Genomic DNA, 16,666 nt, shown 5'->3' on the forward strand with positions numbered 1-16,666 from the left:
AGAAGGGATTTGTATGGCAATAGGAGCTTTAAAGTCTACGTTAACTTTTATGAATATGGGGGTTAATGTTTCTGTGGTATACGTTTTCTACTTTCAGTGATGGCTGACTCATCACACAAACGAGTTGACCCAGCTCAAGCCTACGTGCTTAAGCGCTGCTATAACTCAGGCCTCTGTTGCCAGCAATCCAATTCTTTGTCTGCTGTTGTTTAATGGGAAATTGGTGAAATTACCGTTAGCTGATTTATCGTTCTTATCGCTTAATCAAAGTTTGTTTCGTTTTTCTGTTTTGCTATCTCTTTGTCCCACATTGAAAGTGAGTGAGGCGATGTTCAGTCAGCTACTCTGTAGGGAAAAGTAAACAAACGCCAAGTCGAACCACTTTTGCTGCTGCCGCTGCTGATGAATTTGTTGCTGTGTCAACCCCCAAGAAAACAAAATTCTCGTTTTTGTGGGGGTACATGAACGGCGTTGTCGTCACCATCAACGCAACGTTGGCAGCAACAGCCTCTCTGCTGAGTTGGCTCGATCAGTAGTGTGTCTCCCCTTTGAATGTTCAGTAACATAAACAATCTTGAACTTGACAGTTGACAGTCGAAAGTACCGGCGGTAAGCGCATAATGTTTTGCATTTTGGTCCGGTATTTGCAATAAATGCAGAACGTAAAATTGCATATTAGAGACACAACGTCAAAAACCAATACATAAACGATAAACAAATTTTCGAGACGAGTGCATCGGCCACGGATATTGTAAAGAAAAAAATCGTATTTTTTTGTTTAGTAAAAAGAACTGACATCTAAATTTATTTTAAACCTAAACGACTCTTGTGGTGATATTGAAGTGCAAAGAAATATTAAAAAAAAAATATTGTGTGGTCATTTCAAACCGTGGGCCATTAAGTGTTGTTTGGTTTAACCGGAACTAGACGACAATTACTTCTTAATTTTTTTTTGTGTGCTTTTGTTAGAGTGAGTTTTCAAAAGTTGAAGAAACTCAGCGGAAGTCATCAAACAAAATTCTTCATTCATCAAACAGTCAGTCAGCATCACCATCGACAAAGAGGCAAATTATGACGTCGACCATGTTTCGCAGCCACTGCTGGCCATTGATCATTTTAGGTAAGAATTGCAGAATTCGTGTGTCTTAGCGACGACAATCGACGCACTGTGTGATTGTTGAAGTCGATAGTACCAATCTACTACTGGTTCTACTAGGCTGCCTGTCAGTTTACATTCTAGATCGTAGACTTTCCGAAAGGTTTACAGTAACTGTGTTGACCATGAACCAACAAACCAATTCATTAAATTGGAAAACAAAAACAACAAACAAAATCACAACAACAGCAACACGAAGAACCCTACCACCGCACACATTTATTTTATCGTAAAATTGTTAACAAATTAAAACAACAAGTGAGACAAATTAATATTTGCTCTGTATATTCACAATGTTTGGAAGAGATACGAATGGGGAGGGTGGAGGGAGATACTTCCTATCCATTAAGAATTTCACAACAGTGGATCACGACCAACGTTATGATGACTATGTTGTTGTTTTGTTTTTTTTTTTTTCTTCTGGGTTCAGGTTGACAATAGATCGATAGACCTTAGGCAACATTGGTGTGGTGTGACTATTGGCGCATGGCTAGATCATTGTTTGAGGTGGTTTTATCTTTGAATTGCCTCGATGAGTATTCAATGCAATTGAGCACTTTACCCTAAGTGATTGTTATAGATGTTGTTCCAGGAAGACATTGCTGAATTAGATAAATCGTGAACCCCCCCACCACAGGGTCAGTCGTAAAAATCTCATACGGCGTAAAAGTCGAGCAGAATTGAGAATGCAGCACGTTTGACACGACGGAGTTTATTGTTTATTTTAGAAATAAGACGACGTATTTAATGAGAGGGCAAAGTCTTATTATTTTTCGTCGTTGGATGCTTTCAAAAACTACAGCTTAAATGCATCTGTTATGGGAGAATAAAATATTTTCGACTTCTGATTAGAAAAAAACAATTGTTGTTAATCTTTAAATTCCAGTTTTTGATGCTATTCAAAAACGTCTATTTGATTTGTACCATTTTTGATTAAAGTCCACCAATCGATCAAAATTCTTATGGTTGTCAAAATCGCATTTTGATGTTGACAAAAATTCCATTGTTATTTGAAAATCAGGCAGGCGTTAATTAGTTGCAAGTGTATCAAGAATTCGTTTGTTCAATGAAATATGATAATTGTGTACTAAAACACTCCAAACTTCTTTAATTACAAATTTTAGGAAAACAATCGGCTTTGGCCGAAGCCGACGTCGAGCATGATTCGGTGGAACAGAAAAATTGTTCTACAGATTTATTTTTAAGCACATCCAGGGATCCTCTATTCCCTTTTATTGACTTCCGATGATGTTCTTATGGACAAGTCTTAGAAAGTTCTCTATTTAAAAGTTTTAGCAATTAAATGTCGCATACAAGATTAGAAGGCAAATAAGAAACAATGCAAATAAAATTAAAAATTTCACCCCAGCGAAGATTTTAACCTGCGATGCTTTTTCTCTTCCATGGAAGTTCTTTTGAGAAAGTATTGCAAATTGAGATAATTATCATTTTTATAATTTAAACGGAAAGAAAGGTTGTCATACAACCAGATTGTTAAAAAATTAATAGGCAATCCTTTGCTGGTGAGATTTTAGCCAGGCTTATTTTTTATTACCCAGCAAAAAATTTGGAAGTTCTTCTAAAGGCACAACTTTTAAAGCACAAAAATGTTCTTCAGAATATGTACTTTATTTTAGTTACACAGGAAGTTCTTTTAATTCAATTTTTTATAACTCGACTTTTTATATTTTTAATGGTTATTTTATTTGATTCAAATAATTTAAAAACTGAGTAAGAATTAATAAAATGGTACAAATTATTAAAAAAAAACTGCAATATCCATTCTAGAAAAATTGCGAATTTTTGAAGTCAAACGTTTCAGAAAAGCGGTAGATCTCTAGCGATCTCTATCTTACGAACATCATATAGATGGATGAACGGGCAAACAACCAACCAGTCAAGGCAAAAACTGATATCTGTTAGGGCTTGGTCAAAAACATGACGATCACAGAGAAAAATATTAACATACTTTCAATTAAACCTAATTGAATTTGCCAACTATTTATTTCAATTACTTTGGGTTACTTCAATTTTATCAGAATTAAATAATTTTTAATTGAAAAAGTTAATTTTTATTTTGTATTATTTTCTCCGCATTTGCTATAATTTCAATTAAAAATTACTTGGTTCAATTAATTATTTTTTTTATATTTTTTTCTGTATATATAAAGCAAAATTAATTTTTATGAACTAAATCACTATGAAACCACACTGAATCAATAGCTAAGATGTTAGCTTCGCATGAAATGAAATCAAGGAAATCACTACATTGTCTACATTTAAACACCTACAAATTTCCTCACAATGGGTTAATGCTCTTAGTGAACAATTAATTATCGCAGTATCTACAAAGTCTAGCAATTAAGACCATTGCTGGAGCACCATAAATGTGATTTTAAAGTATTATTAAATTATTAACATTTTCTAAAGCAGGCGTTTGATAGATTGTTTGATTACAAAAAACAAAAAGGAATATTGACTACCGCATTATTTAGCGCTTTTTTTTTTTGTTTGAAAGTTGTTAGACCACCACGAGTAGTTGTTGATATTGTGTTTGTAAACAAATCATAAAATAAAAAAATTATTTCGCACTAAGACAGACGATATCTATTGTAAAAATACTTCCCACATTAACATAGAAAAGTTTAATTATTTATTAAAACAACAAGTTTAGCACCTGTTTTAGTGGCCAACTTAAAAATATGATTCCATTATTACAGATTAATTCAAGTTCGATTTCATAATTTACATAAATTGTTTGTGAAATCAAATCGATGGAAATGAGAAGAGGCTAATTGTAATCTATGCTATGTCACTGCAGCAGGCGCAGTGATAGTCGATTGAACTGAAATGCAAATAAGGTCAATTAGAGAATGTTGATTTTAAAAATAAAGGGAAGAAGATGGCAGTAGCTCATTTACCAGGCAAAAATATTTAGATAAATAAAATAGATAAAGAAATATTTATCGTCCACGATAATCATGTAAATGATCTCTGCTTACAATTACATGGTATCGAAGATAATTTATTTATTTATTTTTTTAATTTTCAGCATATAACGGAAAGCTATTCCAGGTATTCAAATAAAGGAAATTAAATTTTCTTCCTTGATCATGTGAATAAATATTTTTTTTAATATCTTGTAATGAAAATCGAACATTCGACTTTTTTAATATTTGAAAAAGTTCACCTTCGAAATACCGATTTTTCAAATGTCGGCATTCTGACTTTTTTAAAATTTAGAAAAGTCGATTTTTCGACCCTGCGGCAATTTGAAAAAAACGACTATCAACTTTCACGATTATTGAAAAGTTTTGAATTTTCACTTTTCGATATTCCCCTTTCAATTCAAATATATGTAAAAATTATTTAAAAATTAGTGGATTTTGATCAATATCTAAAATGCCCATTTTGACTTTCAATTTTTTTTTACAAAAAGTCGATTTTTGACTTTTGTATACGTAAATTTATTTTTCATTTAGTTTATAACATTTTCGATAATATTCTGTATATTCAATTCAGTATTTTAGAAAGCTGCCAAAAAAATTAAATATTGTAAACTACTAAATTATTTAAAAATTAAAAAAAATAATATATATCTGAGATGCTGGTCGAACATCGGATGGTTGCCACTCACTGATATATCCTGTCAAATCAACTTCTGATGTCTGTATGACATAATACGAGTTGCAATTTGTCTTCTTTAAGCATCATATATGTATTCGCTTAAATAAATAAAAAAATGTCTACTTGAGAGCCGTATACTGGGTGAAGTTCATTTAAAAATTAAATTAAAAATGTTTTTTGTGTATTTACACCCTTCACCACTACTGTGGTACAGGGTATAATAAGTTTGTGCATTTGTATGTAACGCCAAGAAATAGTGGTCATAGACCCATCTTTTGTATACCGATCGGCTTAGAATTAAATTCTGAGTCGATTTAGCGATGTCCGTCTGTCTGTCCGTCCGTCTGTCTGTATATGTAATTTTGTGCACAAAGTACAGTTCGCAATTGAAGTCCGATCGTCTTCAAATTTGGCATAGGGTCGTTTCTTGGGGCAGAGACAATCACTATTGCTTTTGGAAAAAATCGGTTCAGATTTAGATATAGCTGCCATATATATTTATCCCCGATTTGGTCATAGTTAGCATGTTTATCAACCGATTTTCTTGAAATACCGTACATCCAAATATTTTATGAATCTCGAAAATCTTGCAAAATATCAGCCAAATCGGTTCAGATTTAGATATAGCTCCCATATATATCTTTCGTCCGATTTAGACTCATATGACCACAGAGGCCAAAGTTTTCTACCGATCTTCGTGAAATTTTGCACAGAGGGTAGAATTGACACTCTACCAATGCTTGGTAAATTTGATTGAAATCGGTTCAAATTTAGATATAGCTCCCATATATATCTTTCATCCGATTTGAACTTATATGGCCACAAATGCCAGAGTTTGGCCGTGATTTGCTTCAAATTTTGCACAAGGGGTACGTTTAATAGTATTGTAAAGTGTGTGTTGTTAAAATCGGTTCAGACTTAGATATAGCTCACATATATATCTTTCGCCCGATTTGGACTTATATGGTCTCAAAAGCCAGAGTTTTGCCTGACTTACTTCAAATTTTGCACAAGCCGTACTTTTAACGATACTATTGTATGTGCCAAATATGGTCAAAATCGATTCAGATTTAGATATAGCTCCCATATATATCTTTCGTCCGATTTAGATTCATATGACCACAGAGGCCAAAGTTTACTACCGATCTTAGTGAAATTTTGCACAGAGGGTAGAATTGACATTCTGCCATTGCTTGGTAAATTTGATTGAAATCGGTTCAAATTTAGATATAGCTCCCATATATATCTTTCGTCCGATTTGAACTTATATGGCCACAAAAGCCAGAGTTTTGCCGTGATTTGCTTCAAATTTCGCACAAGGAGTACGGCTCAGATTATATATAGCTCCCATATATACGTACACCAGAGTTGGGGAAATATGTTATGGTAGACTGTAACACATTTTAGACCCATTTTCAATGGAAGTTTCCTCAAATTAACTGGATAGCGTTAGCCGATTTAAATTTTAAGTCTAGAGATTTTGTAGAAGTAAAAAAATTGTTTCCTTTATATAGCTTCCAGCAAATGTGAAGTAGTTGAGATGGTAACACAAATTTTGGCCTACATAGGGGTGAAGGGTATAATATAGTCGGCCCCGCCCGACTTTAGACTTTACTTACTTGTTTTTTTTTTTATAATTAATTTATTCTAATTAGAATTTATATGATTCTTGAAATATTTTTGCTGGTTGAGTTGAAACTGGTTATGTTTATAACATCACCGCCTTGCAAACAAGGGTCATGGGTTCAATCCTAGTTTCGACCAAACGCCAAAAAGTGGAAATGTCCTCTCAGTAATGCTAAAGACATTTCTAAGTATTTCAAAGTTTCTCTAAGTTGTTTCACCGTTCGGATTCGACTATAAAAAGGAGGTCATTTATCAATGAGGTAAAGATAGATTAGGACAGAACTCCTTTATAAGAGAAATAAATGAAGAGTGTTAAAACGGGTTGCAACAACACCTAACCTAACCTTATGTCATACAATTTTGATAATTGCGGTAATTCATTATGATTTCCGCTAATCATTATATTGAAAAAAAAGTAACCAACTTTCTAAGTCTTACTCGAATGAATATGAATGTCCCTTGATATAAAAAAACAAAACAAATGAAACAAATAATTTTTAAAAAATAACATTATTCACTGGACTTGCAATTATTACAACGTTTATATGAACACCTTATAATAGCAATTCATTTAAGTATTTTCCGCACTATTATTGAATAAAATAACAATTGGAACTTCTAATGATATTATTGTATTTATTACAAAATATTATTCAATATATACTGATTCATACTGGTGTCAAAGTTCTGGGATAAAAGTCTTCGAAAACTGGTTTCATGTTAAATACAGAGTCTTAGATAATTGTTGGAATAAGTCAACCTGTGTTTATTCGTAATTCAAAATTACGTCGTACATTGCTTTAGGCGAAATGTAAATTTTATACCAACGAAATTCGTTTTGATGAGAGTAAAATTAAATTTGGTTTTTCGAGAAAACACAATTTAATTTAATCTGCTTAAAGTCGATGATTTGAGTTTTTACCCTTCAAAACTTCTTCAATAAGTGTTTTTTCTTACACACGGAAATTCTTAAGATACAAATAGAATCAGTTTATGTGAGAAAAGTTCCCGCTTCCTTCATATAGTATATAGCATAGCTATGTCCATTAGTTTTTCATAAAGGGAATTATTTTTAAAATATTTCTTCATGAATTCTTTCCCATGTAGAATTTCTACATGTATTTATTTGTAACTATAAACAACAATAACGTCACATATTTTTCTAAATATTGGCATGATCTTAACCCGTTTGTGATTCACATTTGTTTTATATAAAATCCAAGTGAGTGATGTTTCCTTGGTGCAGTTGAGGTGGTCAAGTTGTTTTCTATTTGTTTAACTAAATATTAATAAATTTCATTATTTCGTCATTACCATGTTTGTTTTTTTTTCTAGAAACCCCCTCATGCTTGTTTCCAAGACAAAACTGAAGCTAAATAAAAACAAATCAATACACAGTAACATGTATATATTTCCATATGAAGTTGAATGCGCATTCTTAGAATAAAAATATTTTGTTCGTCGTAATTAATTCTAATACCAGTAATCCTCCCAAATATAAGTCAAGGTATCTTCATTTTGACCAATGAATGAATGGAAAATAAACACAGTGCGCACCGCTCGTTCTTTCTTAGTGATAGTAAAGGTGTCTGATAGATAGGAATGATGTCGGAGCCGCAATGTGTTTCATATTTCAAAGTTCAGAATGAAAAAATAGTTTTACAATTCAAAATTTTAAACCGATTTTTTGAAACCCAAAATCTGGGATTATTGTAGGCCGATCGAGATATGTGCTATTTAATTTTTAAAAGGAAGAATAATTTTCGCTCTATATACAAATGTTTGAAATGTATTGCGAAAACTGCGTAAAAAAGGTTTTTTTATTTATATATATCGCCTCGAAAGAACTTAATGTGAAGCGAAAATTAAGTCTTGTCTAAAAAGCCCCTCTTGACCAAATTTCGTGGGGAACAACAACAAAGGTATAGCTCTAGCTTCAGGCACCGTGGTGCTGTGGTTAGCATGCCCTCCTTGTATACAAAGGGTCACGGGTTGAATTCTAGTTTCGACCAGGCACCAAAAAAATGTTTCAGCGATTGATTGTCCCCCTCAGTAATGCTGGTGACATTTCTGAGTGTTTCCAAGCTTATCAAAGTGGTTTCACGGTTCGGACTCGGTTATCAAAAAGGAGGTCCTTTGTCACGAAGCTAAACATAGTGGTATCACAATGGGCTGAATAGTCTAAGTGAGCCTGAAATATCGACCTAGCCCTATATCTAGCATAACCTAAACTAGCTTCAGCTATCTCTCTTTTAGTATGTCTTGTACTGTTGAGTCTTGCACTAATATTTCATATTCACGTATAGAAAATTGATTATATTCTGACAACATTGTGGTCAGGGTATAAATATAAACTCTTGCTCATAAGATTTTTATGTGATATGGAGATAATTTATCAAGCTCACTCAGAGTTTATCTCGTTTCTTTCCTGGCATTATGTATTTCGCAGAAAATCAAATAGAGCACAAATCCTATGTAAATATATATGAAAAAGGAATTAAGATGAAGATGAAGAAATTTTGTATATTTACCCAATTAATATAATTGTTTTCAGATGTTGTACGAAGGCAGTTCGGAAACTTCTTAGTCTAGCACAAATAGCGCGGTATAAACAGAAAAAAGTTAAGTGTTTTGTTATGAACACATGTTAAATTTTGTTTCGATCTGGCAACTCCTTCATATAGAAACAGGTGTTCAAAAAAGACGCATCCGCAATTTTTTTACAATTTAAATATTTCCATAAAAAAGGTTTATCGGGACAAGAAATTCATAATGATATGGTGAATGTGTTAGGTGAAAATACTCCTTCATATGCAACAGTAAAAAATTGGGTTGCTGAATTTAAACGTAGTGGACGTCCAAAAACAGCAGCAACAACAGAAATTGTAGCCAAAGTGCATGATATGGTATTAAATGATCGTCGAATAAAAGTGCGTCGAATTGCTAATATCATGGGCATCTCAAATGATCGAGTCCATTTAATTTTGCATGAAGAACTACAGATGAAAAAATGAAAAAGCTTTCTGCAAGATGGGTGCCGCATTTGTCAACAGTCGATCAAAAACGCATAAGAATGAACATTTCTCAAGCTTGTTTGGATCGTTTTAAGCGAAATAAAATGGATTTTAAGCGTCGTTTCATAACTATTGATGAGACATGGAAGTTTCAGGATATGATATTGAAAAATAAAAATATTTTTGAAAAACTAACTATTCTCCTTCATTGATAGGCTAAGAAGTTTCCGAACCGCCCTCGTATATCACAAACGTAGTTCCTCCTTCTTTATAATACTGTACTAGCAGAGGGCTTGTTCCTTACATTTGTAAATAATAAAATTTTCCCTCCAACACTATGTTTGTTATACACTTCAGATTACGGCAGTAACAAAGAAAAGATCTCTAGAAGTGCGAGTAAAACATGTAAATTAAACACCAATACCAGGACACAATGTCACCAAGTGCTCAAACAGGCATATTCTCATTACTCAACGTTAAAGTTGTGTAGGCCATCCCCAATATTTGCACATAAATCGGAGCTGTGTGCGTATGAAAGGCATCATTGAGATAAGATATCGATTTTTTTTGCCAGATATCTGGTATCACCTGTAAATCGCTTTGTTATAGGTGTCCAATACCCTAGTTCCCTGTTGGGTGAGAATGTCGGTGTTATCATATTTCTGAGTTGTTGTTATTTTTGTTGTTCGCTGTTTTGTTTTTTTTAAATAATATATTTTAACCATATAATGTTTTGGTTTTGTTTTTAATTTCAGTTGTAAGCGTTTTGTGGCATGGCACACATGGCCAGTCGTACCATTTTATAATCGGTCATCATCAACGAAATTTCGATCAACTATATCGCGATCCTCCGCCCAATAATAATAACAACAATCACCAGTATCCAATCGAGACGAATCAAACGGACTCGAGCTCAGTTTTGGAAGATAGCAATAACAATAGCAGCGATTCCACATTAATTCTTGTGCAGAATTGTAAGTAAATTTTTGGATAATTAATACTTTTTATTTTGTTTTCTTAACTGAATTATGGCATTTTGTTATTTCTCTTAAAATGAAAATCTGGGTCTAGAGGAGTTTAGTGTTAACCGAATGTATAATGACCCATATCGATTTTGTGACCGATAAGCAAGGGAAATGGATTTTTATTACGGTGACATTTATAAATTCAATCGATTTGCGTTACTATATTTGGGGGCGATAAAAGAGTTGAATTGGCAGGTTCATTGTTCCTTTCAAATACAATGACCTTTGCCACAATAAAATGTATAGGATAGACAAAATATCGTAAACTTAAATGATTTGGAAAAAAATACTTAGAGGCCCAGTGAATATTTTATTCTTAAATTTGGATAGTGTAATAAGTCCCACGAGGCTAAACCAGAAGAACACAATGCATGGGGCAGTAATATGAAGTGCAATTCGAACAAACGTGGAGAGGAGGAAAGTTTGAGCCGGTGCCTTTTTATGTTGAAGAAGTACTCTGTTCTTCGCCAAGGGGGTCCTTTTTTCTTACAATATTATCTGACCCTCTTACAGTTAGACCAATGGGGATTACAGAAAACCTTTTCGGGCGAAGTCCACTTTATCGCAGCAGGATACACGCAGAGAAGTAATATGATCGCGTTGTCGCAACCATGGTATTTTTTCGGAAATTGTGTATCTGATTTCAACAAGTATTTGACGTTTGCCGAGAAACCAATACTTCCCTGTTCCGCGTGAAAATGTAACATTATTCTCTTGAACCATATTGGGGGGCCTATTGCAATTCGTATCAATTTTGGAAAGTAGTCAACGAAAGAGAAGTGTTACCCAACACAGTATCTAAACGATTTTTAATTCGCTGCACTTTCAATTTTATAAGATTCGTGGTTACTTCCAATTCCACATGCGGTACTACGTGTTCGATCTGGATGAAATATTTGCAATTGTTTGTACTTAGTTTAGGTTAGGTGGCAGCCCGATGTATCAGGCTCACTTAGACTATACAGTCCATTGTGATACCACATTTGTGAACTTTTCTCTTATCACTGAGTGCTGCCCGATTCCATGTTAAGCTCAATGACAAGGGACCTACTTTTTATAGCCGAGTCCGAACGGCGTTCCACATTGCAGTGAAACCACTTAGAGAAGGTTTGAAAGCCTCAGAAATGTCACCAGCATTACTGAGGTGGGATAAAGCTGAAAAACTTTTTGGTGTTTGGTCGAAGCAGGAATTGAACCCACGACCTTGTGTATGCAAAGCGGACATGCTAAGCATTGCACCACTGTGTACTTGTACTTAACTTTTCGGTATACTTTAAATGCCTGAAAAATAATATATGTTATATAACAGGTTAGCTGATAAGTCCCCGGTCTGACACATAGATGACGTCGCTAGTATTAAATGCATACTATTTTTATATAGTACCAACCTTCAAATGATTCGTGTCAAAATTTAACGTCTGTAAGTCAATTAGTTTTTGAGATAGACCGTCTTTTGTGAAGCAACTTTTGTTATTGTGAAAAAAAAAATGGGAAAAAAGGAACTTCGTGTTTTGATAAAATACTCTTTTCTGAAGGGAAAAAATACTTTGGAAGCAATATAATTTGGCTTGATAATAAGTTTCCGGACTCTGTCCCAAGGAAATCAATAATAATTGATTGGTATGCAAAATTCAAGCGTGGTGAAATGAGCACGGAGGACGGTGAACGCAGTGGACGCCGACGAAAACATAACAAAAAATCTACAAAATGATTTTGAATGACCCAAAAATGAAGTTGATCGAGATAGCAGAGGCCTTAAAGATATCAAAGGAACGTGTTGGTCATATCATTCATCAATATTTGGATATGCGGAAGCTCTGTGCCAAATGCCGAGCGAGCTCACATTTGACCAAAAATAACAACGTGTTGATTATTCTGAGCGGTGTTTGCAGCTGTTCTCGTAACTCGTAATACACCCGAGTTTTTCCGTCGATATGTGAGAATGGATGAAACATGGCTCCATCACTACACTCCTGAGCCCAATCGACAGTCGACTGAGTGGACAGCGACCGGTGAACCGTCTCCGAAGCGTGGAAAGACTCAAAAATCCGCTGGCAAAGTAATGGCCTCTGTTTTTTGGGATGCGCATGGAATAATTTTTATCGATTATCTTGAGAATGGAAAAACCATCAACAGTGACTATTATATGGCGTTATTGGAGCGTTTGAAGGTTGAAATCGCGGTAAAACGGCCCCATATGAAGAAGAAAAAAGTGTTGTTCCACCAAGACAACGCACCGTGCCACAAGTCATTGAGAACGATGGCAAAAATTCATGAATTGGGCTTCGAATTGCTTCCCCATCTACCGTATTCTCCAGATCTGGTCCCCAGCCACTTTTTTTGTTCTCAGACCTCAAAAGGATGCTCGCAGGGAAAAATTTGGCCGCAATAAAGAGGTGATCGCCGAAACTGAGGCCAAACCGAAGGGGTACTACCAAAATGGTATCAAAAAATTGGAAGGTCCTTATAATCGTTGTATCGCTCTTGAAGGGAACTATGTTGAATATAAAAAAAGGAATTTTGACAAAAAAATGTGTTTTTCTTTGTTAGACCGGGGACTTATCAGCCAACCTGTTATTATGCATTAATAGTATGCATTTTTTCGTTACTAAATCAAAAATTCTACAATGCCGAAAAGTTTCATTACATTCACGAATAGTTTCGTGACAAAATTTCGTTAATATAATGTAGAGTTTTCTATCAGTGTATAGTGAATGAATTACATAATTTTTAATAGTATCAACATGCTAGAGAATGTCCTCTTCTCGCCGTTACTTTTTCTAAAATTATAAACATTTTCCCATTAAATCTGGACGATCAATACGTACGTCAATTTAGTAAAATTATATGTTTTACAATCAATTATTTTAATGAGGTAACCGAGAGTTTCAATGTGAAAATCAATCATAGTATCGGACTTTAACCAGAAACCACGCAAAAGATATATATTCACCAATATGTATCACCTACTCACCTACCGAATAATCAGTACAATCAAAAGTATGAATATGTTAATGACCTCACACATTGGATTCACTCAACTTTGAAAAGAAAGTTCAAATTGCATCATTAGAGATTTGGGTAATTGAGAAAATGTGTTACAAGGTAAAATATTTTCCTGGTTTCAACGAATGAATTATGTTTCGCCATCCCCTGTGATTGATAAAAGTTTATTGTCATAAATTTGAATTGAATTTTTTTTTGTCGTATCGAACAGAGATAAAATAACCGGAAAAAATTGGTATCTCTTGCAAAATGACAATTAAATTATGAATATGTGTTAACATGTTAATGACCATTCTGTCTATGTTATCAGTTCTTAGTGATAAACTAGGGCGCTCTAAGGGGAACACTCGCAATTGAGTTTTGGGTTAATATTCCATTGAACAAGGTGCGTAATACGAAGTTGTTAATAAGATAGGGGAAGATTTTTGTGAATCCCCAATGCAATTTAATTTCTTGCGTATTTTGATAAGAAATTCAATTGGGTGCAAACATTTTTTCTGGAGTATTTCCCATAAAGTGTGTGTATTGTCATTCGTCGGGAATTGTAATTTTTAATTTAACTAAAATTATATGTTTATAGGTTACATGAACTATGGGTGTTATAATTATTTAAAATATTGTTTTCTAATTCTCTTGAGTATTATAAAAAAACACAAACAATCAAGTTATTATAAACTTCATGAAGAGGGTAAATAGAAATATTTCTAATATAATTAAAAAATTTTATTTAAAGTGGTAGTTTGATATAAAAATACTTCACGATTATTTCATTAACAGTAATAAATCGTATTACCTGATTTTCACACTTACTCCCATATTAGTCCAATTTTTAAATGGCTTGGGAATCTTGATATTTTTAATTTTAAAAACATCAAGAATCGATTGGCAGAGAAGACTACAAAGAGTTGAAGTCATTTTTTTAATGAAAGGTAGATTTCGGAAAATTGTACCTTCTAAACGCTCCGCAAATTTATTTATATGGGAGTTGTATCCTAAAAGTACTGCAACGTGCACCAATGCTGCAGTTTCTTACCAACGAATGAAACCAACACAGTTTTGACGTTGAGAACTAATACAAATTAATTTAACTTTTGCGGACGTGATTTGGTGGATGAGTCCTCATAAAAAATGCCTACTCGGTGTCGAATAGTTATCTAATGGAAATTCTTATGGAAACCTTCCAATGTTAGGTTAGGTATAGTGACAGCCTGTTAGTTTAGGTTCTCTTAGATTAAGTGGTGAACTTATCTCTTAGCTATGAGTGCTGCCCGATTCAATGATTAGCTCAATGCCAGGGGACCTCTTTTTTATAGCCGAGTCCGAAAGACATTTTACATTGCGATGAAGCCACTTAGAGAAACTTTGTAACACTTTTCAGTATCTTAGTAACACTGAAAAGTGTTTAATCCACTGCTGAAAAACATGTTTGATGTTTTGGACTATTTAAGCAGGGATTGAACCTATAATCTTTGTATGCAAGCTATACATGCTTACCATTGTAGCATTTCCCAACTATTGACAAGATTAGTTGTACAAGCAAACCTCCTTGAGAGTCATTTGGGTGCAATAGTATGTTCCATCCCAGGTTCAGCCTTATCAGCTCTCAGTACTACTGGTGGCATCTCTGAGTATTTTCGCAAGGGCTTGATTGTTAATAAAAATCAAGACATTCGACTCTTTTCCATTTTTATGAAGAATATTTAATACAAAATAATATGCGATCAGAAACAAAAATCTTCTTTTTTTATTTTTTCACAACGCAATATGCCATATTTACTTGTATTTTGTTTTCAATTATGGAATATGTCGCATTATTGACATTTTTTGGAATAAAGTAAATATACACTTGCCTTCATATCTCTATCTGTTATGAAAACACCAGTAATTCTCCTATCTATCTTAGACATAAAAAAAACCTTAAACACACCCATAAACTCCCCCTTAAATGTGATAATGCCATGACAACTTCAGTTAAAAATATAAATGATCACCCCAATTCAAATATGTGGTGTGGTTTTATTTATTTCTATATTAACAAACAGTCATTAAGATTAACGATAATTTTTTCTTTTCCACAAAAATATAGCAATTCGTGATTCCTCCAACGAATTATCTCAAACTGCCATGGACATAATTACGATTGTTTGGTATGTGGCTACATTCCTGGCCTTGGCTGCTTTCTTCTTACTGATGGCCTGTTCCGATCGACGCTGTGCAGATGCATCGCAACGCACCAGAACAACGACTACGAGCGAGACACCCATTCCACCGCCCACACCTTCACCATCCTACAGTGAATTTGCTCCTCCCAGCTATGATAGTGTAATGAAATTGCAACATGCGAATAAACCCAGCATTTTCGTCATACCCTTCCCCAATGACCAGACCCCCAAGGATAATCAGTCACCGAATACACCCACATTGAATGTCTACACAATCAATGAACTCCAGAAATTGGGCAGTTAGCTGAATAATATATCATCTGATTAAAGAGAACCATGAAAAAGACATCTAACTAGGCCGACTTTTAAAGTCGGTAGTATTGTTTGGATTCTCGTCTCATACAAATCTGTGATATTAGAGCATTTCCTCGGTCTTGGAGAAGAGGGTTGCCATTTATTGATTAATTAGTTTATAAGTGCATAAAAATGAGGTTTTATTCATATCTAAATGGCATACACATAGATACGAGAATATCTATGTTTGTATGTAGATTTATTTTACGTAGATGAGAACTCGTAAATTATTTTGATAAGACTGATGATGTTAGAGTAACTGGCAAATTTTTTGCCACACCAGAAATACACACACCCCCATTAGAGGGGCTACTGCCTGAGAGGATTATATATATGCCTTAATCTACGGAGACAAGTGGTAGTCAACTCCAATGTAGCATTATTCAAGTATTTTTTATTGCTATTTTATTTGTGATTAGTATTGTCTGTATGTATTCCATATTAGCATTAATAAAGGAGATGTACACAAAAATTTAAGCTTTGATTTATTACGGCATAATAATTATACGATTTGATTCGCTTCGCAAAGAAAAACAATGTTTTCCATAGACACTAGGAAACAAATTTTAAATTAAAATAATTTCCGAATTTTTATAAGATATACAGAAGATTTGGAGTAGGATTTATCTCCATTAGGTATTGAAACGCATCCAGTTTCATTTTGAGATTATTTTCTCAAAGAAAACCTCATAATAT

The 16,666-nt window shown here is 33.9% G+C and overlaps 1 protein-coding gene across 1 annotated transcript; it reads left to right on the forward strand.

Annotated features, from left to right (window-relative positions):
• The first annotated feature begins 554 nt into the window (after positions 1-554).
• On the forward strand, positions 555-16,442 carry LOC142237475 (uncharacterized). The gene is made up of 3 exons (XM_075308805.1): positions 555-1,120; positions 10,179-10,397; positions 15,541-16,442. Exons 1-3 carry the CDS (start codon positions 1,072-1,074, stop codon positions 15,918-15,920), a joined length of 648 nt encoding a protein of 215 aa, XP_075164920.1. The 5' UTR covers positions 555-1,071; the 3' UTR covers positions 15,921-16,442.
• Positions 16,443-16,666: the final 224 nt, after the last annotated feature.

This window comes from Haematobia irritans, chromosome 5 (assembly GCF_050003625.1).
Source record: "Haematobia irritans isolate KBUSLIRL chromosome 5, ASM5000362v1, whole genome shotgun sequence".
In the NCBI taxonomy this organism is placed as follows: domain Eukaryota; kingdom Metazoa; phylum Arthropoda; class Insecta; order Diptera; family Muscidae; genus Haematobia; species Haematobia irritans.